The sequence below is a fragment of the Prionailurus viverrinus genome, chromosome F1 (genome assembly GCF_022837055.1).
Source record: "Prionailurus viverrinus isolate Anna chromosome F1, UM_Priviv_1.0, whole genome shotgun sequence".
Lineage (NCBI taxonomy): Eukaryota > Metazoa > Chordata > Mammalia > Carnivora > Felidae > Prionailurus > Prionailurus viverrinus.
In genome coordinates this window covers 18,408,496-18,433,446 of record NC_062577.1, presented here as the reverse complement: position 1 = coordinate 18,433,446, position 24,951 = coordinate 18,408,496, and the positions used below count along the sequence as shown (strand labels likewise).

Here is a 24,951-nt window from a genome sequence, read left to right as displayed (position 1 = left end):
TTTTTTTTTAAATTTTTTTTTTTTCAACGTTTATTTATTTTGGGGACAGAGAGAGACAGAGCATGAACGGGGGAGGGGCAGAGAGAGAGGGAGACACAGAATCGGAAACAGGCTCCAGGCTCCGAGCCATCAGCCCAGAGCCTGACGCGGGGCTCGAACTCACGGACCACGAGATCGTGACCTGGCTGAAGTCGGACGCCTAACCGACTGCGCCACCCAGGCGCCCCAATGTTTGTTTATTTTTGAGACAGAGAGAGACAGAGCATGAACAGGGGAGGGTCAGAGACAGGGAGACACAGAATCCAATGCAGGCTCCAGGCTCTGAGCTGTCAGCACAGAGCCCGACGCGGGGCTCGAACTCCCGGACCGTGAGATCACGACCTGAGCCGGAGTTGGATGCTTAACCGACTGAGCCACCCAGGTGCCCCAAGAAATAATTCTTAAATGAGCAAAGGACTTAACAGACATTTTTCCAAATAAGATATATAAATGGCCAACAGATATGAAAAGATGCCTAACGTTCACTAATCATAAGGGAAATGCAAATCAAACCACAATGAGATATCACCTCACACCTGACAGGAAGGCTACTATCAAGCACAGAAAATAACAAGGGTTTGTGAGGATGCAAAGAGACAGAACCCTCAGGAGAACCCTTATGAGAACAAGTGAGAACGTAAAATGTTGTAGCTGCTATGGAAAACACTATAGCTGTTCCTCAGAAAATTAAAAACAGAATTCAAGGGAGGCCTGAGTGGCACAGTAGTTCAAGCGTCCGACTTCGGCTCAGGTCATGATCTTATGGTTCGTGGGTTGGAGCCCCACGTGGGCTCCCAGCACAGAATCCCAGCACAGAGCCCCACAGAGCCCTTGGGATTCTCTGTCTCCCTCTCTCTCTGCCTTTCCCCCACTCAAGCTTTCCCCCTTTCAAAATAAATAAACTGCTTAAAAAAGTTTTTAAAAAATAATAAATAAAAACAGAATTGCCATATGACCCAACAATTCTACTTCTGGATATATACCCGTAAGAAACAAAAGCAGGGTCTCAAAGAAATATTTGTACTCTCATGTTCACAACAACCAAAAAGTCCGAAGGAACCCAAGTGTCCATCAATGGATGAATAAATAAGGCCTTAAAATGGAAATTCTTACTGTGATAAAAACACTTTACAGGAGAGTCCCCTTAAATTTTAAGTGTATGGTACAGTACTGTTGACTAAGCACAATGCCATACATCAGATCTCTACACCTTATTCATCTTTCATAACTGAAACTTCACACCCTTTCAACAAGAACTCCCCGTTTCCTCTAGACTCTAGTAACCATCATTCAGTTTTGTTTCTACAAGTTTGACTACTTCAGATACTTCCCGTGAGTAGAATCATACAGTATTTGTTCTTCTGTAACTGGCTTACTGTACTTAGTACAATGTCCTCTAGGTCGGGGCACCAGGGTGGCTCAGTCAGTTGAGCATGTGACTTTGGCTCAGGTCATGATTTTGCAGTTCATGAGTTCAAGCCCCACATTGGGCTCGCTGCTGTCAGTACAGGGTCCGCTTAGGATCCTGTCTCTCTCTCTCTTTCTGCCCCTCCCCTGCTTGTGCGCCCGAGCTCCCTCCTCTCTCTTAAAAATAAACATTTAAAAAAAAAAAAAAGAAATCCTGAAAAAAAAAAAAGAATTATGCAAACTGAGTGTAAGGAAAAAATCCTTAGGGCTATGTCAAAATGATCAGATCACAAGACAGTTAGATGTCAGCTCTTGATAGCAGTGGGTCTCAATCAGCAATGCCAGTCAGCATTATCCAGCAAACTTTTTCAAACTTAACATTCCTGGACCTTCCCCTGAGATTCTAACTAGTAGGTCTATAATGGGATCCAATAAGCTGTTTTTGCTTGTTGAGTGATTTCTTTTCATTCTACATGTTAATTTTAAGTGTCGGCTTGACTGGGCTAAGGAATGTCCAGATAGCTAATAAAACATTACTTCTAGGTACAAGGGTGTTTCCTGAAGAGATAAGCATTTGAATCAGACTGAGTAAAGAAGATCACCCTCCCCAGTGCACGAGGGCCTGAGGAGAACAAAAGGCAGAGGAAGGACAAATTTGCACTCTTGATTGGGCTGGGACATCCATCTTCTCCTTCCCTGGTTCTCAGGCCTTTGCAGACTTCGGGTTTGGACTGGAGCTACACCACTGGCTTCCTGGGGACTCCTGCTTGTAGATGGAAGATTGTGTGACTTCTCAGTCCCCATCTGAGCCAACACCTCATAATAAACCTTTCTGTGTATCTCTACGTACCCGACTGGTTCCATTTGTCTGTAGGACCCCAATGCACACACCAACTGAATGCTGCCACTCTAAGAACGCTGTCTCAAACCTGAACCTACATATCACCTGATAATCTTATTATAGTAAGATCTTAAAAAATAAAAATTAAAAATTAAAAAAATCTTATTCAGTAAAGATGAGGCGAGGCATTTCTAACAAGCTCTCAGATGCGGCAGATGACCCTAGTCCTGCTTGGGAGGCCACACTGACTGGCATGGATTGCTACTCAGAGGCCACATTTTACCCATCTGCTTATTCCTCAAAGTGAACAATTGTTAAAACAAGTGCAGAAACACATTCTATTTTCAGATCAGCATCATAACCAAGGAGGACGTCATACTTCCTGTTTTAAGTTAAACGACTCAATTTTTAGTATCTGAACCCAGAATTTATTTTTTTTATTTTTTTTCATTTATTATTTTTTTTATTTATTTACTTTTAAGAGACAGAGAGAGACAGAGTATAAGCAGGGGAGGGGCAGAGAGGGAGACACAGAATCTGAAGCAGGCTCCAGGCTCTGAGCTGTCAGCACAGGGCCCGACGCGGCTGTGAGATCTGTGAGATCATGACCTGAGCTGAAGTCAGCTGCTCAACTGACTGAGCCACCCAAGCGCCCCTAGAACCCAGAATTTTAAACCTTAATGAACTGACAATGGAGAATACTGGAAACATGTAGAAATTAGAGTCATTTAAAAGCTTTTTACAAATTGGGACATAAAGAGAAAATTTTATCTGGTGACAGAATGTTGCAATAAAAAGTGATTTTTCTGTCTCTAAGACAGACAACACGCATTATCTGAAATTCCGAAATCACAGAAGGGGAACGTTTCTACTCCATGTTGGCTCATCCCTGTGTACAAATTTCACATTTTATATCACACTAAAAGTAGCCATATGTAATAGAGATATTTCATAAATGGCTAATTAAGAGCCTAACAATCAGTAAATGTCATTATGCAAACTTAAGCAGCAACATTTATATTCCTGGTGAAATCCACTTGCTGTATTTACAATTAAATTTAAGGAGGAAAAGCAAAAGAACGTTCTTTTATGAAAGAAGTCTCACGATGCCCAAGACAACTGTCTCAGAAAGTTCCATCCCTATCTGTTAACCAAACAAGGCTCAAATTTCATATCCTTATTGAAGTCAAACCCATACAAATGTCACTGTGAAACTAAATACGCTGATGCAACAGATGACATCAGCTGGAGTTGTGTTTACAGGTCTATCCATCTAAAGCATAAGCCTTGCCCTTAACAACAAGCCCAGCATCATACTCTTTGTATTTGTGTGTTAAGCAAACTTGGATAGAAGAAGTAAAAGAACTCCCTAATCTCTCTCTCCCCCAAGCGTTATAGCCCTGTGCTGAATTAGGTTAGGTACTCTGCTAATTACTCTATGCTCATTACATCTGTTAAGAGCAATGAGTAGCACTTACTTGCAGTAATCTAATTATGCAACTGGGGGAGGAGTTCTCATTCACTTAATGTGGAGCTCCAAGAGGGCAAACACATGTACTGATGATCACTGCTGTAGGCCCAGCACCTCACGAGGCACCACTAATTACTGATGGGTTAGGGGCTGAAGGAATGAATAAATGGATGAATGGTGTCTAAAACACGGTAGATGCCCAAAAAATGTTCACTGAAGTAATTAACAAGGGCTTATTTTCTAATTTTTTGTTCCCAGATATAGAAAACTCCATGTAATATAAATCCTAAATTAGACACACCAAACTCCACTTACATCAATAAGGCTCACCTGTATGACATATGCAGCAATTTGCACACCAGTGTCACCAGTACAGGTGGCTGTGACTGGCACTTAAATCAAGCGTTCCTTTCTATTCTCTTTATCAATTTATTTTTCACTTGTGTATCTTCACACTGCCTACCAGCACACCCACTTAGAAAGAGAGCTAAAAAGACCGCAATCCCAGGGTGCCCAGGGGGCTCAGTAGGAAGAGCATGTGACTCTTGATCTCAAGGTTGTGGGTTCAAGCCCTGTGTTGGGTGTAGAGGTTACTAAAAATGATAAAAACTTAAAAAGAGAGAGGGAGAGAGAGGGAGAGAGAGAGAGATGGCAATCTCTATTCTAAAACGCTGAATTTGTTCTTATTTCATTAAATCACCTCAAAAAAATTAAAAGCCTCTCTCAAGGCTGCTGTAGCTCTTTTTTTTTTAAATTTTTTTTTTTCAACATTTATTTTTGGGACAGAGAGAGACAGAACATGAACGGGCGAGGGGGCAGAGAGAGAGGGAGACACAGAATCGGAAACAGGCTCCAGGCTCTGAGCCATCAGCCCAGAGCCCAACGCGGGGCTCGAACTCCCGGACCGCAAGATCGTGACCTGGCTGAAGTCGGACGCTTAACCGACTGCGCCACCCAGGCGCCCCGCTGCTGTAGCTCTTGATCTCCGGATCAGGTTTGCTTCTTTTTCTTTAGAGCAGCAACTAATGAACCCACTGCCATGGGCCAAAGAGAAGACCCTCATCAAGATCATCGGCATGGGCCATGTGGACTCCAGCAAGCCCACCAATGCCACGCATCTCATCTATAAGCTGGGGGGGGGGGGGCACTAACAGGAGAATCATCAAGAAGTGGAGGCAGCAGATAAGCAAGGGCTCCTTCAAATATGCCCAGGTGCTACACAAGCCTAAGGTGGAGGGAGAGTATGGCATCACCACTCCCATCCCTATGGAAGTCTGATACATCACCATCATCAATGTCCCAGGCCATAGGGACTTCATCAAGAATGTGATCACTGGACATCTGAAGCCAATGCGCCGTGTTCATCATGGCAGTGTCATGCAGGAATTTGAAGTGGGCATCTCCAATAAGGGCAGACCTTCGAGCGCATGCTGTGGCCTACGTGCTGGGCCTGAAGCAGCCCGTGGCTCGGGATGGCCACTAATAAGAGGGACTCCACCAGGCCTACCTATAGCACTGTGCGCTTCCAGGTCACTTTAGAAGTGAGCACCTACCTCAAGAAGATCAGCTACAATCCGGCCGCATGGCCTTTGTGCCCATCTCGGGCTGGCACAGCGACAACATGCTCTGGCTGGAAGGTCAGTAGGACAGATGAAAACACCATCCGGTGACAGCTAGAAGTCTCCGGATTCTACCCTCCCACCCACTAACCCACTCAATAAGTCCTAAGGCTGCCTCTGCAAGACACGTACAAGATCAGAGGCACTACAGGTGCCTAGGGGGCTCAGTCAGTTAAGGGTCTGACTCTTCATTTCAGCTCAGGTAATGATCTCATGGTTCATGGGTTCAAGTCTCACATCAGGCTCCACACTGACAGCATGGAGCCTGCTTGGGATTCTCTCTCCCTCTCTTTGCCTCTCCCTAACTGGCTCATGTGTACTCTCTCATATTAAATAAATAAACTTAAAAAAAAAAAAAAAGAAAGAAAGAAAAAGATCAGGCATTGTGCCAAGGGGCCAGTGGAGACTGGCTTCCTGAAATCTGGGACGGTGGTCACCCTCGTCTCCACCAACCCTCACCAGAGGTCTGTGGAGAAGCACCACGAGGACTGTCTAAGGCCCTGCCTGGTGACAACGTGGGTTTCAACAAGAAGAATGTGTCTGTGAAAGACATTCCTCATAGAAAAGTAGGTGGAGACAGCAGGAACGACTTCCCCCACGGCAGGTGGCAATGTTGTGGCACAGGTGATTGTCTTAAACCACCCTAGGCAGATCCGTGCTGGCCAAACCCCAGTGCTGGACAGCCATACAGCTCACATCTCCTGAACTGAGGGAAAAGACTGACCAACACTTGGGCAAGAAGACAGAAGACAACTGAAAGCTCTGAAGCCTGGTGACGCAGCCACTGTACAAACAGTCCCCAGCAAGGCCTTGAGTGTGGAAACCTCCTCTGAGTACCCACCACTAGGCCATTAGGGACATGAGACAAATGGTGGCCCTTGAAGTTATCAAGGCAATAGATAAGAAGTCATCCCCTGCCAGCAAGGTCCCGGAACCAATGGTAATGAAGAATGTCCTCTTCAGTGTCCTAAGCAATCTTCACTATAAAAATTACTTAACAAGACTCTTAAAAACTGAGAACTGAGGGTTGATGGGGGGTGGGAGGGAGGGGAGGGTGGGTGATGGGTATTGAGGAGGGCACCTTTTGGGATGAGCACTGGGTGTTGTATGGAAACCAATTTGACAATAAACTTCATATATTGAAAAAAAAAGTGTATAAAGGACTGATACAACTCAATATCCAAAAAACAAATAATCTGATTGAAAAATGGGCAGAAGACCTGAATAGACATTATTCCAAAGAAGACATACAAATGGCCAACAAACATATGAAAAAATGGTCAACATCAATAATCATCAGGAAAATGCAAATCAAAATCACAATGAGATATCATCCTATACCTATCAGAATGGCTAAAATTAAACAGATAAGAAATTACAAGGATTGGTAAGGAAGCAAAAAAAAAAAGGAACCTTCATGTGCTATTGGTGGGAATGTAAATTGGTACAACCACTGGGGAAAACAGTATGGAATTTCCTCAAAACAGTAAAAACAGAACTACCATATGATCCAATAATTCCACTACTAGGTATTTACCCAAAGAAAATAAAAACACCAATTCAAGAAGATATACACACCCCTATGTTTATTGCAGCATTATTTACAATAGCCAAGATATAAAATCAACCTAAGTGTCCATGATGGACAGACAAGAAAGGTGTAATACATATCTATAATGGAATATTATACAGCCATAAAAAGACAAACTGTGACAACATGGACGGACCCAGAAGGTATTATGTTAAGTGAAATAAGTCAGACAGAGAAAGACAAACACACATGATGTCACTCGTGTGGAATCCCTAAAAAAATGAATAAACAGAAAGCAGAATCAGAAAAAAAATAAAATAAAAAAATAAAAATTACTTAACAGTCTATGTATTTACTGAGGAAGATTAATAAAACTTAAGTAGCCGAGGAAAAAACAAAACAAAACAAAAGTAAAGGCCTTACCATTACTAGATATCCCTAGGGACTCTTCTGAAGGCTTTCTCTCGTCTTCCTTTTCTTCAAAATTTTCCCCGGACCTTGACGGCCGTTTTCTGAGAGATGTTGTCTCTTCACCCACCATTGTAATGTCTAGGAAGGAAGACATGAAAAGCTTTTGTAGGGGAGGAAAACTTCCTTTCTTCCCTTCCAGGTTTCTGGGGTGGTCTGATAATTAAATTGACATAAGACAGATTAACAGGAGAAAAACAAATTTAAATCTGTATGTACGGGAGCCCATAAAAATTGGGGACAAAAGAAGTGAACAAAGCAGGCAACCCTGTACCTTTTTAGACAAAGAAACAATGTGTGAAGAACTGACAAGACAAAAGGGCTTGGACTTGAGGTAGTAAATTAGTGAAGTAACAAGTTTTGTTAAACAGCTTTCTCAGTTTGATCGAAAAGAAAAAGGAAAGGACCCAAATAAATAAAATCAAGAATGAAAGAGGAGAGATCACAACACAGCAGAAATAAAAACAATAATAAGAGAATATTATGAGCAGTTATATGCCAATAAAATGGGCAATATGGAAGAAATGAACAAATTTCTAGAAACATATACACTACCAAAACTGAAACAGGAAGAAATAGAAAATTTGAACAGACCCATAACCAGTAAGGAAATCGAGTTAGTAATCAAAAATCTCCCAAAAAACAAGAGTCTAGGACCAGGTGGCTTTCCAGGGGAATTCTACCAAACATTTAAGGAAGAGTTAACACCTATTCTCTTCAAACGGTTCCAAAAAATAAAAAGGAAGGAAAACTTCCAAACTCTTTCTATGAAGCCAGCATTACCTTCATTCCAAAACGAGACAGAGACCCCACTAAAAAGGAGAACTATAGACCAATTTCCATGATGAACATGGGTGCAAAAATCCTCAACAAGATATTAGCCAACCAGCTCCAACAATTATTCACCACGACCAAGTGGGATTTATACCTGGGATGCAGGGATGGTTCAGTATCTGCAAAACGACGTGATTCATCACATCAATTAAACAAAGGACAAGAACCATATGATTCTCTCAATAGATGCAGAGAAAGCATGTGACAAAATACAGCATCCTTTCTTGATAAAACCCCTCAAGAAAGTGGGGATAGAATCATACCTCGAGATTACAAAAGCCACATATTAACGACTCAAAGCTAATATCATCCTCAATGGGGAAAAACTGGGAGCTTTCCCCCTAAGGGCAGGAACAAGACAGGGATGTCCACTCTCACCACTGTTATTCAACACTGTACTGGAAGTCTTAGCCTCTGCAATCAGACAACACAAAGAAATAAAAGGCATCCAAATTGGCCAGGAGGAGGTCAAACTTTCACTCTTCACAGATGACATGATACTCTACGTGGAAAACCCTAAAGATTCCACCAAAAAATTGCTAGAATTGATTCATGAATTCAGCAAAGTTGCAGGATATAAAATCAACGCACAGAAATCGGTTGCATTCCTATACACCAACAATGAAGCAACAACAGAAAGAGAAATCAAGAAATCGATCCCATTTACAGTTGCACCAAAAACCATAAAATACCTAGGAATAAATAGAACCGAAGAGGTGAAAAATCTATACACTGAAAACTATAGAAAGCTGATGAAAGAAATTGAAGACACAAAAAAATGGAAAAAGATTCCATGCTCCGGGATAGAAAGAACAAATATTGTTAAAATGTCAATACTACCCAAAGCAATCTACATATTCAATGCAATCCCTACCAAAATAACACCAGCATTCTTCACAGAACTAGAACAAACAATCCTAAAATTTGTATAGAACCAGAAAAGACCCTGAATAGCCAAAGCAATCTTGAATAAGAAAACCAAAGCAGGTGGCATCACAATCCCAGACTCCAAGCTATACTACAAAGCTATAATCAAGACATTATGGTACTGGCACGAGAAGAGACACTCAGATCAATGGAACAGAACAGAGAACCCAGAAATGGACCCACAAACCTATGGCCAACTAATCTTTGACAAAGCAGGAAAGAATATCCAATGGAATAAGGACAGTCTCTTCAGCAAGTGGTGCTGGGAAAACTGGACAGCAACACGCAGAATGAAATCTGGACCACTTTCTTACACCCTACACAAAAATAAACTCAAAATGGATGAAAGACCTAAATGTAAGACAGAAAGCCATCAATATCCTCGAGGAGAAAGCAGGCAAAAACCTCTTTCATCTTGGCCACAGCAACTTCTTACTCTCCAGAGGCAAGGGAAACTTCTTACGTCTCCAGAGGCAAGGGAAACAAAAGCAAAAATGAACTACTGGGACCTCATCAACATAAAAAGCTTCTGCACAGCGAAGGAAACAATCAGCAACACTAAAAGGCAACCGACAGAATGGGAGAGGATATTTGCAAACAACATATCAGATAAAGGGTTAGTATCCAAAATCTATAAAGAACTTATCAAACTCAAAAAACAAATAGTCCAGTGAAGAAATGGGCAAAAGACATGAATAGACACTTCTCCAAAAAAGACATCCAGATGGCCAACCGACACATGAAAAAAATGCTCCACATCACTCATCATCAAGGAAATACAAATCAAAACCACAATGAGATACCACCTCACCCCTGTCAGAATGGCTAACATTAACAACTCAGGCAACAACACATGTTGGTGAGGATGCAGAGAAAGAGGATCTCTTTTGCACTGTTGGTGGGAATGCAAGCTGGTGCAGCCACTTTGAGAATAGCACGGAGGTTCCTCAAAAAATTAAAAACAGAACTACCCTACGACCAGCAATTGCACTACTAGGTATTTATCCAAGGGATACAGATACGCTGTTTTGAAGGGACACATGCACCCCTATGTTTATAGCAGCACTATCAACAATAGCCAAAGTATGGAAAGAGCCCAAATGTCCATCGATGGATCAATGCATAAAGATGTAATATATATATACAACGGTGGATTACTCGGCAATCAAAAAGAATGAAATCTTGCCATTTGCAACTACATGGATGAACTGGAGGATATTATGCTAAGTGAAATTAGTCAGAGAAAGATAAATATCCTATGACTTCACTCATATGAGGACTTTAAGAGAGAAAACAGACGAACATAAGGGAAGGGAAGCAAAAATAATATAAAAACAGGGAGGGAGACAAAACAGAAGAGACTCATAAATATGGAGAACAAACAGAGGGTTACTGGAGGGGGTGTGGGAGGGGGGATGGGCTAAATGGGTAAGGAGCGTTAAGGAATCTACTCCTGAAATCATTGTTGCACTATATGCTAACTAATTTGGATGTAAACTAAAAAAAAATTAAATTAATAAAAAAATTAAATTAAATTAAAAAATAAACTTAAAAAAAAACAGCCTTCTCAGCCCTAAATTCCTTGGTGATAGGGATGCCTTCTACCCTCCTAGTACAGGGAGGATACCTTTCACATGGTATCCTCTGTTTTCAGAGGTCTGTTTTCAGGCAGACAAAAGAGGGTTGGAGTGTCTTCCTTGCACTGGATGTTAAGTAACTTTAATTCAAAATAATCAATATGCCAAAGTGGCACATTCTGGGATGGCATATTTGCTCCCCTTCACTTTAAAGTATCTGGCTTAAGCAAATGTCACAGTATCACCATATTTAGGAGAGGTGGAAAATGACAGTCTCTTCCTTTGGTTTTACCTTCATCATGGGTAAGCATTTTCTGAGTACAACATACTATAAAAAATTTAAAGAAATTAGTCCTTAAAAAAATAATAGGTTTCGGGGCGCCTGGGTGGCGCAGTCGGTTGAGCGTCCGACTTCAGCCAGGTCACGATCTCGCGGTCCGTGAGTTCGAGCCCCACGTCAGGCTCTGGGCTGATGGCTCGGAGCCTAGAGCCTGTTTCCGATTCTGTGTCTCCCTCTCTCTCTGCCCCTCCCCCATTCATGCTCTGTCTCTCTCTGTCCCAAAAATAAATAAGCGTTAAAAAAAAAAATTTAAAAAAAAAAAAAAAAAATAGGTTTCAAAGGCCCTTATTTATTTATTTATTTATTTTTAATTTTTTTTTTTTTCAACGTTTATTTATTTTTGGGACAGAGAGAGACAGAGCATGAACGGGGGAGGGGCAGGGAGAGAGGGAGACACAGACTCGGAAACAGGCTCCAGGCTCTGAGCCATCAGCCCAGAGCCTGACGCGGGGCTCGAACTCATGGACCGTGAGATCGTGACCTGGCTGAAGTCGGACGCTTAATCGACTGCACCACCCAGGCGCCCCTCAAAGGCCCTTATTTAAACAAAGCCCCATTTTTTTTTTTTTTTTTTGGAGAGAGAGAGAGAGAGAGAGAGAGAGAGAGAGAGAGTGCGCGCACGCGCAAGCGGGGGAGGGGCAGAGAGCAAGGGAGACACAGAATCTAAAGCAGGCTCCAGGCTCTGAGCTGTCAGCACAGGGCCTGACTCAGGGCTCGAACCCACAAACCACAAGATCATGACATAGGCCAAAATCAAGAGATGGATGCTAAACCAGCTGAGCCAGCCAGGTGCCCCACAAAAACCCCATCTGTAAAGAACAATTTAGTTGAACAAGGCAGATGCATATGAAAAATTAAGAATAACAGAAGGTAAGTACACAGACACCACAAAGTAGGGTACACTTAACATCAAGGGGCGCCTGGGTGGCTTAGTAGGTTAGGCGTCTGATTCTTGATTTCAGCTCAGGTCACGATCTCATGATTCATGAGATTGAGCCCTGCATCGGGCTCTGTGCTGAACAGCGTGTAGTCTGTTTAGGACACTCTCTCTCTCTCTCAGTCCCTCCCCTGCTCTTTCTCAAAAATAAATAAACATAAAAAAAAAAAGTCAACTCAATGGTAAAAACAATACCTGAAATTCAGAGACAGAAGAGATCATTAAGAGATACAAAGTTTTCATAGAAAAGGTATTTGAACGGAGTCCTAAAGGATGAGAACAGAGCACTCTATGGATGGGAAAGGATTAAAACAAGGTCCTTAGAAGATGTATTAGAGATCATAAATTGATCAGACTACTTTACTAGAGGACAGGAAACAAGCTCTTGTTGAGTATCTAAAAGTTCAAGGGCTCTGCTGGGTGCTTTAAGTTTTTTCATCCAATCTTCATAGCTCTGCAAAAAAGATATTATTAATCGCAGTTCACATAAGAAAAAATAAGGCTCAGAGTAGTACCGTCAACGCCCTCTGTGCATACACCAGAAACATACCTATAGTAGAACGAGTTGAGTTTATTAAGAATGTGCACGAAGGGAAACTGTGGGGAATCTCAGAATACCAGAAATGACTTAAGATTTGGGACTTGGCTAGATAATTTTTGGAAAAGTCCAAAGAAGTAGGGGTTGACTCTGGCTTGGGTGCAGTCAGAAAGCAGAACAATGTTATGATCAGTAGATCAATAAATCTTCTCCACAGAGAGGCTAAAGCTATAACCAGTAGAGCAGCAACAATCATTCACATTAGACTGGAGAGGGAGGTGGTAGAAATTTTATGACTTGGACGATGTTCACATTTTGTCTAGGTTAAGACATGATTATAGCATGTTGTTTCTGTCTTGATCCACCACGATCACAGAGTAGCCTTGTCTGATGCTGACATTCAGTGAAATTGTTTGTGGTCGACAGAAGGACACCAAGAAGACCCAGATGGTAAATGCCAGGCTTGCCCACAACATCGTGGCCTTGTTGACAGTATCAGCACAGCTCTGGGATGCCAAGGCTTTCCTTCTCTTCCCAGTAACTTGCCCAGGACCACACAGGGCCAGATTTTAACCTGGGTCAGATCCAAACCACAAACATCATTAACTATCTGCATGGTTTTTTTAAGTCGGTAACAGAGAAATGTGATGAGGGAAAAGACTAGAAAGGAGAGCTAAACTATAAAGGCCTAAGAAACGAGCACTTATTTTTCAGTTAGGCAGTGGTAAGCCCATTCTAAACACTGAAAAATATGATCAAAGTCAAATTTTAGGCAGATCAACACAGTACAAGGTTAACTCCAAAGCAGTATTTTACTGTGTTTTCCTTAATGTGAAGCAAAAAGAAAAACAAAGTACTTATTTTTAGGGGCACCTGGGTGGCGCAGTCAGTTAAGCGTCCGGCTTCAGCCAGGTCACGATCTCGCGGTCCGTGAGTTCGAGCCCCGCATCGGGCTCTGGGCTGATGGCTCAGAGCCTGGAGCCTGCTTCAGATTCTGTGTCTCCCTCTTTCTCTGCCCCTCCCCCGTTCATGCTCTGTCTCTCTCTGTCCCAAAAATTTAAAAAAAAAAAGAAAAAAACAAAGTACTTATTTTTAAAGCTTTATATTTTTAAATTCTAGTATTACGGCCTTTCTAAACTTTTATGTTACAATGTCCTTTCCCGTACAAAATGCAGTACATGGAGAGTTTGATTGTTTTCTTAAATATCACTGCTCAGCAACATAAAAATCTGGCTAATCTAGATCAATTTCCTTCTAATTTTTTCAGAAATCAAATAAATGAAACAAAATTATGGAACAGCAGATGAATACATGAAGTAGAAATTTTAGGAGACCCATAAGAGCCAATTCAGAGGAACCTAGGAAAGAGGTCAGGGCAACTGATGAATTTAATTAAAAGTGCTTTGTGTTAACAGTGACAGCCAGAGGGCATCCAACTCTCCAACAGAGAGATCAGAGAAGAACTGACCACTGGGGGATGCCCTCAGAGTGAGACATCAGGAAGTAGAAAAGAAATCAGTGGGCATTTGGGTGGCTCAGTCAGTTAAGCATCCGACTCTTGGCTTCAGTTCAGGTCATCTCATGGTTTCGTGGGTTTGAGCCCCATATCTGTGATGACAGTGCAGAGTCTGCTCGGGATTCTCCCTCTTTCTCTGCCCTCCCCTGCTCATGCTGTCTCTGTCTCTCTCAAAATAAATAAATAACCTTACAAAAGGGGGGGGGGGGGCAGGGAGAAAAGAAATCAGGGAAGAAAACAACATAGATAGAAAGATCCAAGGGGCACCTGGGTGGCTCAGTCAGTTAAGGGTCTAATTCTTGGTTTCAGCTCAGGTCATGATCTCATGGTTCGTGAGTTTGAGTCCCACATCAGGTTCTGTACTGACAGTGCAGTGCCTGTTTGGGATTCTCTCTCCCTCTCTCTCTGCCCCTCCTTCGCTTGCTCTCTCTTAAAATAAATAAACTTAAAAAAAATTAAAGAAAATAAACACCTTTATGTATCCTACTCAGCAAGATCTATGACAATTGTTCTTAATCGAGACTAGGGAGGAGTGCCCTAGATTTCTAGGGTATGCAAAAACTTCAATTATTTCAATAACTGAAATAAATAATTACACGTTTTATTACATAAAGCAAGCTGTACAGGATGGCTAAAACAATGCTACTTTGCTTTTGGCCGAGACTATCAATTCACTGAGAAATCAATTCTCAAGCTGATTAAAAGCACTAAATAAGAGGTGAAAAAAATACTAAAACAAGTTGACAAATGCTGCTTAAAAAGCCAAAACAAAAAACAAAAACTTAAGCCTGGATACCCTACAGAATAATGAAAACATTACTAAAAGAGTTCTTGGTGAGGAGACCAGGGGTCAACAACCATTAGGTTGTTCTTCCGGGTTACTAGAGAAGAAAGCTTTACTTCAAAAGCGAAAGCACAGGTACAAAGTCTGTACAATTATTCTGCCACAATTTAAATCTTATTGAAATATTAATACTTATTAAAGTATTAAAATAAATACTTATTTTAGAAGTGAGCCCAAGAAGAAAAGTGTTTACATAACAAAATCTTTGTATCCTAATCCACACGAACTTCTTTGGCCTTGATTTCCCCTACTTAGCAGAAGTGAGAACTACGAAGGCACAGGATTTGACATCTGTACCCCAAGAAGTAGTTTACACGCCTGCTCCGTCATATCACGGTATCCTCGCTAAATCCTCCAACCTCTCTGGAACCTGTTTCTTCATCTAGAAAATGAAGATAAATACTACTGCACAGAGCGATAACAAAAGAAGATAATACACACTAAAGTGCCATCATTATTCACAACCACGTTTGAAAAATTAACTAAGTAATCTGATACGCACATATCTACCTCCTGTATGCTAAATGGCAGTCAAACATTAAGCCACATCATCCCTCAAATTCTAGTGTTTGCTTTTATGATGTACCGGATGAGGGTAAACAAAGGGCCATATTTATCTACCTTCTCAAATGCAGCTCAAATACCGTGTGGCTTCTAAGAAAACATTAACAAATTGTATTACTGTCATACATACAGATGTTAGGAAAGATAAATCACTTAAAATGGCTCACCTCAATGTTGATCAAATCCTCAGATCATGTAAATCATAAGATTATGAGGGGATATCTGAATCTCACTCACTCCCGCCATCTCTCCCGACCGCTAATTTTTCCACACTTCTTTAACTTCAACATCCACGTACACAGATCCATCCAATACCCTGGGCCGCCAGCTCCCTGACTTCCTCCCGTCTCCAACAAGCTGTTCTCGTGTTCCAGTCATACCTTCCCCTTGACCTCACTGTTAACCAACAACTGTACCATGTCCATAATTCTGATTTCCAGCAGGTGAACTACTGATGTTCCCTCCAATGCCATTCTTCTCACGGCCTTACCTATCTCAGTTAATGGTTAATGGTCTTCCCCATTTTAGTCTTTACCCAGATTTTAAACAAAGCCGAGGAGCCATCCTCAATTCTTTACTTTCCCTTTCCCAATCCAGCAGCATGTCCATTTTAGGGTGCCCTCAAAATAAATACCCAACTCCGATGTCTTCTCACCACATCCTCCACCTCTACCAGAGTCGAAGTCACTGTCTCATCTCACTGTAGCCTCCTAACTGGTCTTTCTCCATTTTCTCCTTTCTGGTCTACTTTTTTTTTTAACATAGTACCCAGATCAATCCTTTTAAGGTTAAGTCAGAGCAAGTCACTCCCCTCTATCAACCCACAAGACGACAATCCCCATGAAAAGAATTTTGTCTTGTTCACTATTTTATCCAAGTATCTAGAACCATGCCTGGCACATACACTGCACTTAATACACATTTTTTAAGTGAATAAAGTGCTACCAAGTATTTTCACATGTGTTAAGGAAATGAAATAACTGGTGCACCTGGCTGGATCAGTCAGTAGAGCACGTGACTCTTAATGTCAGGGTCGTGAGTTTAAGCCCCACACTGGGCATGGAGCCTACTTAAAAAAACAAAAAAAAGTGCTGAATAAATAAATACTACTTAAAAAAATAAAGAGGAAATGAAGGAACTGAAACAAACGTCCACTTCCTATGTCCTGAAGTGATCATTAAATAAACAGCAAGCTGAAATGGTGTTCACTTTTATCTCTAACTTTACCTATTAACACCAAAAGATAAATATAAAAGTTAATGAGGGCATTTACCTAGCTTGGGATTTAAATTATATATTTATATAAATATACATAAAAATGGGGCACCTGGGTGGCTCAGTCGGTTAAGCATCCGACTTCGGCTCGGGTCATGATCTCACAGTTTGTGGGTTCGAGCCCCACATCAGGCTCTGTGCTGACAGCTGAGAGCCTGGAGCCTGCTTTGGATTCTGTGTCCCTCTCTCTTTCCGCCCCACCCCTGCTTGTGCTCTGTCTCTCTCTTTCAAAAACGAATAAACATTAAAAAAAATTTTTTTTTAATTAAATAAATAAATAAAAATAAACATACATAAAAATGATCTGTTCTAGAGCTCAGGATTCTTCATCAGCAACTGCTATTCAGGACCCAATTCTACACTCAGGTTGTCTAAGAAACAATTTGCTGACAAATGCCATGCCCTTTGCTCCACTGGAAAATCTCTTAAACTTGAGATTATCCTCCTGAAGTGATTCAAATAATTAGAAAAATATTATTAATAATGGTAAGTTTCCTTTAGTGGGTAGTTACTATCTGCTATGCTCTCTGATAAGACTTTTTGTACATTACCTCCTTTAATCCTAACAATAACCCTAGGAAATAGGTAATCCTGGCGGCATCCTCAACCAGAAAAGGGCAGTGACTGCCGGAAGCATAACTATAGATGACAGTAAAGAAAAAAAAAAAACTTTTAAAAGTTTTTAAGGAATCAACATTAAAAATGAGAGCAAGAACAGGTCTTTCAGTGTAGGATCAAACGGGTTAGGTTTCTAATAAGTCCCATAAATCATCACTGTGTCAAAGCAGACCTTCAAGTTCATGCTCTAATGACCCTGGTGCACCTTAAAAAGGCTATGTCAGTTTAAACACAGAAGGCAAGAAGAAAGCTTTTTAATTTGCATTGAAAAAAATGTGTTAAAAAAGATAGAAAAAGGAAAAAAATGTGTTTCTGACACTTGAAAGTATACACCAACTATGTGAAAATTCATGTAGATAATCTCTTTCTACAGTGATGGTAGATAAATGTGTTGTAATAATACAGAGCTCTACCCCATTACCCTGTGTATGTACACACACACACACACACACACACACACACACACACACGAGAAGGTATAACAAACCATTTAGGGAAGTCAAACAAATCCTCACAGAGGAAATGATATTAAAGCCAGAGTTGAAAGAAAAAACAGAAGTTCCAATGTATCAAAACAGGATGGGAAGAAGAGAGCATTCTACGATAAGCATGGACAAGTAGAGACCTTGGTGACAGATTCACTATTTCAAGTATTTTATTGAGGTCTACTGCAGTACCAAGCCCTGGGATACAAAGATGACTCTAACAGCCTGTGCCCTCAAGGACTAAAAATCTAGCGATTTTTAAATTATAACATAATATAATTATAACATAATTATAACACCCAGTGATATTATAGAACAGTAGTAGCTGAGATGCACAGAGTATTAAGGAAATACAGGCCTTGACGCCCAACAGGACTTAGGGGCCATCAGGAAAGGTCTCCTGAAAAAAGTAAAATCTAGGTTAAATCTTAAAGGAAGAGAAGGAATAATGCTGGAGCATGAAAGGACAAGAACAAAAGGTCAAGGGCCCTTAGGGCTGATTAGAAAGAGTTTCCAACTTACAAAAACAAGGAGCTGCAGGGGTTTTTAAACAACAGGGTGGGGAGGCTGGCAGGCTCAGCGAGCGAAGCATGTCACTCTTGACCTCGGGATTGTGAGTTCAAGCCCCTGGTTGCATGCAGAGATTACTTTTTAAAAAATATTTAAAATATATACATAAAAAAGAAACAGGAAGGTGACTTCATATTTGTCTTTCAGTAAGATAATTCAGACACCAACGTAGAAGATGAGAGACTGGCAGAGAGAACAATTGTACACACACACACACACACACACACACACACACACAAAAAGATAAAGGCCTGAAATAAGGCTCAAACAGCAGGTGATGATTAAATGAACAAATGATTTCAAGAAATTAGAGATAAGGGAGATAAATCTACAAACATTAAGCTGAGGCATTGATGATATCCAGGTGGCTACATCCAGAAGGCATCCAGAAATGTAGATCCAGAGTTTTGTAATTCGGCTAAGGTTATGGGTGTACCATTGAGATAGGTGACTACAGAAGAGAAAGGAGAGGGTAAGTTCAGCATGATGTGCCTGTGGGTCAGCCCAGTGACAATGAAAAGCAGGCAGGTGAACATACAAGTCGAGACTGGAGACAGAGATCTGGATTCATCGGTGGCAGCAGCTATGGCCAAAGCACAGGAAGGAAATCACCCAGGGAGAGACGATAAATCAAGTTACCTGGGAGGAGACACCTGGCAGGCTCAGTCAGAAGAGCGTGCAACTCTTGATCTCCAGGTCGTGGGTTCAAACTCCACGCTGGGTGCAGAGATTCTTAAAATCAAACAAACAAACAAAAAAAAAATAGTAATAAACTTAAAAAAAAAAGAAAAGAAATTACCCAGGAAACATCAAAGCTAACATTTACCTAACACTTACTATGGTTCCTTTAATCCTCACAACAATCTATGCAGTAGATACTATTATCCCATTTTAGAGGTGATTAAGCCATTTTCCCAATATTATAAGGTACCTAAAGAACAGTGAAAAGGCCTAGGAGAGATTAGAGAACCAGAAGCAAGTAATATTAGAAACCCAGTTAGAAGATTCAAGAAGTAATCTGATCAATATCATGGAAAATTCAAGTAAGACCCAAAAAAAAGAAAAAAAAAAAAAAAGAAGAAGGAAATAAAAAAAGGAGGGTTGGACACAGGAAATTTCACAATTTGGGGACATTAATAGCTACAATTTACTTGTATGGTTCATTTCAAGGACAAAGAAATCTATTGGGTTGGGCTGCAAAATGAGTTGAGGAAGTAAAGGCAGTGATCACAAGACTAGTCTCTCAAGAGGTCTAGCCATAAAGGAACCAGGAACTAATGTTTACTAAGCCAGTAACATTTAGTGCTGGGTAGCAGGGCAGGTGCGATGAACCTCATCTCATCTCACTGAACACTTGCATTTTAAAAGATACAAAAGATTCAGAAACCCTATGAAACTTGTTCAAAGTCACACCAACAGTAAGTGTCAATGGAAACATTTACACTAAGGTGACAAAGAGCTGACCAGATAGCTATTTCAAAATACCACACAGAGACTAGACACTATTTCTTAAGAATCCAATCTGTGCGTTGATTTCATAATGTTCAGTGTCATCATATCTAATTTGCCTTAAGAAAGGAAAACTGAAAAAAATTGATTTAAGAAACAAACGAACCATGTTGGAAAGAATGTCAACTTTAGCCTGCCTGCAGTGTTCCTATTATAAAGCTTTCAGGGGCACCTGGGTGGCTCAGTGGGTTAAGTGTCTGACTCTTGATTTCTCCTCAGGTCATGATCTCATGGTTCCTGAGGTCGAACCCCAGCATCCAGCTCTGCACTGACAGTACAGAGCCTGCTTGGGATTCTCTCTCCCTCTCTGTCTGTCCCTCCCATGCTCACTCTTTGTCCCTCTTAAATAAATAAACATTATTTTTTTTTAATAAATAAGGCTTTCAAAAGAACCTATAAATCTATAAAACAAATAGAACGTGACCAACTTTGCTATGTCACTCTCACATTCAGTGGAGGAAAAGAGAACAATTGCAGATAAATTTACAATTCAAAACTTAAAGTTTCTCCCCCTTCCCTCCAAGCAAAGGTTTACCCAAGTACAACCTTACAACACTTCTATAGCAAAGAACTACGTCATTAAGCCAGTTGGCTACACTAAGGAACCCACATAAATTCTCATTCACACTTGTATGGTCAATATAATCATTTATCCTATGTTGATAAATTTCAGAGGAAAAAAAAGTTGTTAACTGGCCTTTATTAAAAAAACTTTTCCTATTTCCTTCCCTAAGGAAACAAGCACTTTTATGTAGTTAATATTTCCCATTGAAAACTTCCTTCCTCTGTTCTCCAGCTCATTTGTGCTTTCATTGTGCCACAGGTGCTAGACCAGACTCTGATAATTCAGACATAAACAAGATACACTAGCCCAGGCTTCATGAAATGTACATGCTAGCAGAGGAAACAATTAAAGTATCTAAGTAACAAACATATTACAATTGATGATTAACTGCTAAGGAAAACAGAGTAGTATGACAGCTTAACAGAGATAGGTTTTCTGAAATGACACTTGAGAAATGTGTTGGATTTGGGGAAAGGAGAGAATGGCACATTAGAGGTGAAGAAAACCCCTATAAGACTAGAAGACCGTAAAGAGAAAGAGGCTTTCTTGGAACAAAAATAAAACTCATGTGGCTGGAGCCTAGAGAACCAGGAGGGAAGTGGCCAAAAAGAAATGGAGATGGATGGAAAGAATGGCAGCAGTATTTTGGTCTTTATCCTAAGAGAATGTGAAAGGTTTGAGAGTTCCAATCACGTGATGCACTGGGACAGGAGCATTTTTAAAGAATTACTCTTGAATACATCAGAGCTCCTAACAAATGCCACTCTTCAAGCCTAGACAACACACAAATTTCCCTAACAAGTCATTCATGGATATTACACACATAAGGGGGTGGGGGTGGATTCAAGCTGAATTCTATGTCAAAGGGAGGTTCTCTGAAAAAATAGTTTAAACGATGGCAGCGACCTAGAAAGTGACCAATGAACTTAATCTCTACATAAATATGAAAAATAGCATTTATACTTGTTTCTCGGTTACAAATGACTTCTAAATATAACCGAATGGCTGTTAACATTTCAGTGACAGAAAATTACACCTTAATATTTGAAAATAAAATACGAGCTTGATGAAAGGCTTTGGTGCCCAGATTTCGAATCTTGAAGTGCCCGCCATCTACTTTTATCCTAAATCAATGAAAAGCTAACTTCCTGAGCTCATTTTTGGTTTCGCTTCTTACAGAATAAAATGTCTTCTAATTCATAACTTTCTTTACTACCAGCTCGAGGGATGCCACGGGATCCGGGAGGCACGCAACAAACCTCCGAGGTTCAAAGGGCTGCCAGCCACGCGGGCGCCCACCGTAACTTTCGCGCCCTCCCCACCCTCCCAAACTCGCCAAGACTCGCGGAGGCTCCCCCCTCCCTCGGCTCCGGGCCGCCTTCTCCGTCCTCTGGCCCAGGGCAAGGCCAGGCCCGTCCGGCCGAGGTGCAGCCGCCACCTCTTTCCCCTTCCTCTCCGGCTGACGCGGGTGGACCCGGGCGGGAAGTGAGGAGGGGATGGGGAAGCATCTGCATTACCTGGGGCCGGAGCCCGACAGCGGGCGAGAACGCCAAAGCCGGGAAGCCCTCGCAGCGAGGCTGGCGGGAAGGTGGGCTACGGGCAGCTCTCCCGGGGTCCAAGACCGGCAGCGCAATCCGCCCCGCCGCAAGCGAAGATAAAGCTCCCCACTCCCCGGCCCCTCCGCCCCCAGCCTAGCGGCCCGCTACGCAGCGTCACGCGCACGGCCCGCGCCGGCTCGGGAGCTCATTGGCGGCACGGGCCGCCGTCAGGCTCCTCCCACCGCCCACGGCCGCCCCGCCCCTTCCCGGGCCCCCGGGCGCCCACCTGGCCCGGGCTCACCCGAAAGCAGCTAAGCGCGAGCCGCTAGTGTACCGGCTACGGCAGCTTGCTTTGCGTTTTGCTCCAGTGAACCGAGATAACTTCCTACAACTCCGAAACGGCACCCGGCGTGGTAGGTCGGGACCGGGGAGTCTAGTTGCCGCCTCCAGAGACTCGCAGAAGCCGCCTCTAGAACTGTGGATCTTTGCAGTTTGAGTCGACCCTCTCTCTAGGAGCAAATTAGAAGCACTAGCCAGAAGCGTTTATCATGGGATACTTTAATGCTTTGTAAACTATACTAGATAAGGAGACAGTGAGATATGTGAAATGATGGGACAATTAAGAAATTTAAAAGGGAACTTCAGGGGCACCTGGATGGCTTAGTTAAGCGTCAGACTTCGGATCAGGTCATAATCTCACGGTTGGTGGGTTTGTGACAGGGGCACCTGGGTGGCTTAGTCAGTTAAGCGTCAGACCAGATCAGGTTATGATCTCACGGTTGGTGGGTGCGTGGGTTCGAGCTCCGTGTTGGGCTCTGTGCTAACAGCTCAGAGCCTGGAACCTGCTTTGGATTCTGTGTCTCCCTCTCTCTACCCCTTCCCTGCTCACACTGTGTCTCTCTCGGAAACAAACATTAAAAAAATTTTTTTAAAGGGAACTGCATAATCAAAAGAAAGCTAATGGTGCAGAGAGATTTAGGACGTGGATTAGATGCAAAGGTTAATCAGACTGTTTTGCAAAGGCAAAGGAATTTAGAGTAAAGGTAGGTGACAAGGGAATACTGAGAGCATTAGACACCAGGGCCACGCTCAGAGCCTGCAAACCAATAGGAGCCAACCCAGCCTGCCTAATGACTTTGACCCACTCCAAACAAGTTGAGAGGGCCACCCATGACCCTGTCAAGCTACTCTAATCAAATAGATAGGGCTTCCTGGAAGTGACAACTCTGTGAACGTTTAAACCAAGAGGACTTGTACAAGTCGCCCTTGCCACCAATGCAGGGCTTGTGTTAACTGTGAGATCATGACCTGACCCGAAGTCTGACACTTAACAAACTGAGCCACCAGGCACCCCAATAAATGATAATCTTAATGATAATTATTTCTAATAATTAATGGTTTTGTTCAAATAATAGCAAGATAAATGTTACAGAATAAATACATAATGGAATATGAATTATGTGTGTTTTAATTTTACCCTTATCCAAACAGCATTAGATCACCAGTCAAAAATCTAGACAAATGGAATGTTTAAATTGTCATTTTTTACTGTTTATTTATTATTGAGAGAGAGAGAGAGAGAGAGAGTGTGTGTGTGTGTGTGTGTGTGTGTGTGAGAGAGAGAGAGAGAGAGAGAGCAGGGGAAGGACAGAGAGACAGAGAGAGAGAGACAGAGACAGAATTTGAAGCAAGCTCCAGGCTCTGAGCCATCAGTGCAGAGACACACAAGGCTCAAACTCACAAACTGCAAGATCATGACCTGAGGCAAAGTGGGACGCTTACCTGACTGAGCCACCTAGGCGCCCCTTAAATTTTCATTTTTGACCTTTCACTTCATTATAAAAACAATAGCATTGCTGGTATTTTCCCATTTGATTCTTATAAATATTTATTGAAGTAGAAGGATATGTTTTATTTGATAGTCTGTGTAAACTTGATTCATAACTTTTATTTTATTTAAAGATTTCATTTTTAAGTAATCTCTACACCCATCATGGGGCTCTAACTCACAACCTTGAGATCAAGAATCACATATTTCACAGACTAAGCCAGTCAGGTGCCCCTGATTTATAACTTTTAAAGGATTAAACTTAAGGCATGTGAGCTTTAATTTGTTCTTTGGTCCTCAACCCCACAAATGTTACCAGTGATCCTATACAGCATATGTCTTCTGCCTTGTTTACAGTATATAGATAACTGTAAACCACCTTCTCCAACTTCCCACATATACTGCACACACGCACAAATACACACATAAAATTCTGTATTGCTTCTGAAGAACAGAGATGGTCTTACTGATTCTTGATTCCCCTATATAGTATCCATCACAGTGATTGTAGGCACCAATAAATAGGTTTGGAATTTAACTGAATCACATGTATAGGAAGTAGGAGGTATACTTCAAGAGGTTTTCTTTAGATATGGTAGATTTAAGAAATCCAGGGGCGCCTGGGTGGCGCAGTCGGTTAAGCGTCCGACTTCAGCCAGGTCACCATCTCGCGCGGTCCGTGAGTTCGAGCCCCGCGTCAGGCTCTGGGCTGATGGCTCAGAGCCTGGAGCCTGTTTCCGATTCTGTGTCTCCCTCTCTCTCTGCCCCTCCCCCGTTCATGCTCTGTCTCTCTCTGTCCCAAAAATAAATAAACGTTGAAAAAAAATTTTTTTAAAAAGAAATCCAAAAGCAGGGATAGTTATGAAGAGTCAAGTCTTTTGTCCTCAGGACATGCAAAGCATAAGCAATAGAGAACAAGTTTACTCAGTCTGCATCACTAATATGCATCCTTTGGCGCAGTGAATAACTTCTATAGGTGAAAGTTTCACTGACTCGGAGTTGGGCTGGCCAGTGAGTGGTAATGAGACTTATGCCTTCTTGGTATGTTACTTAGAAAGAGGGGCAGGAAAACGTTAAACCTCATGCTCAGGGATAAAATCAACTCTCTAA

At 41.8% G+C, this 24,951-nt stretch overlaps 1 protein-coding gene across 2 annotated transcripts in view; it reads right to left on the bottom strand.

The window, feature by feature from the left end:
• Positions 1–22,145, bottom strand: part of SOAT1 (sterol O-acyltransferase 1) — an 84,917-nt gene extending 62,772 nt beyond the window's left edge. The window contains exons 1-3 of one of the 2 annotated variants that reach the window (XM_047840245.1): positions 21,993–22,145; positions 19,041–19,133; positions 7,332–7,457 (exon numbers count right to left, since the gene is read on the bottom strand). In XM_047840245.1, the coding sequence (XP_047696201.1) occupies positions 7,332–7,449 (118 nt within the window). In that variant the 5' untranslated portion in view covers positions 7,450–7,457; positions 19,041–19,133; positions 21,993–22,145. The remainder of the gene's footprint in view (positions 1–7,331; positions 7,458–19,040; positions 19,134–21,992) is intronic. The other variant, XM_047840246.1, reaches the window with a different exon arrangement.
• Positions 22,146–24,951: the final 2,806 nt, after the last annotated feature.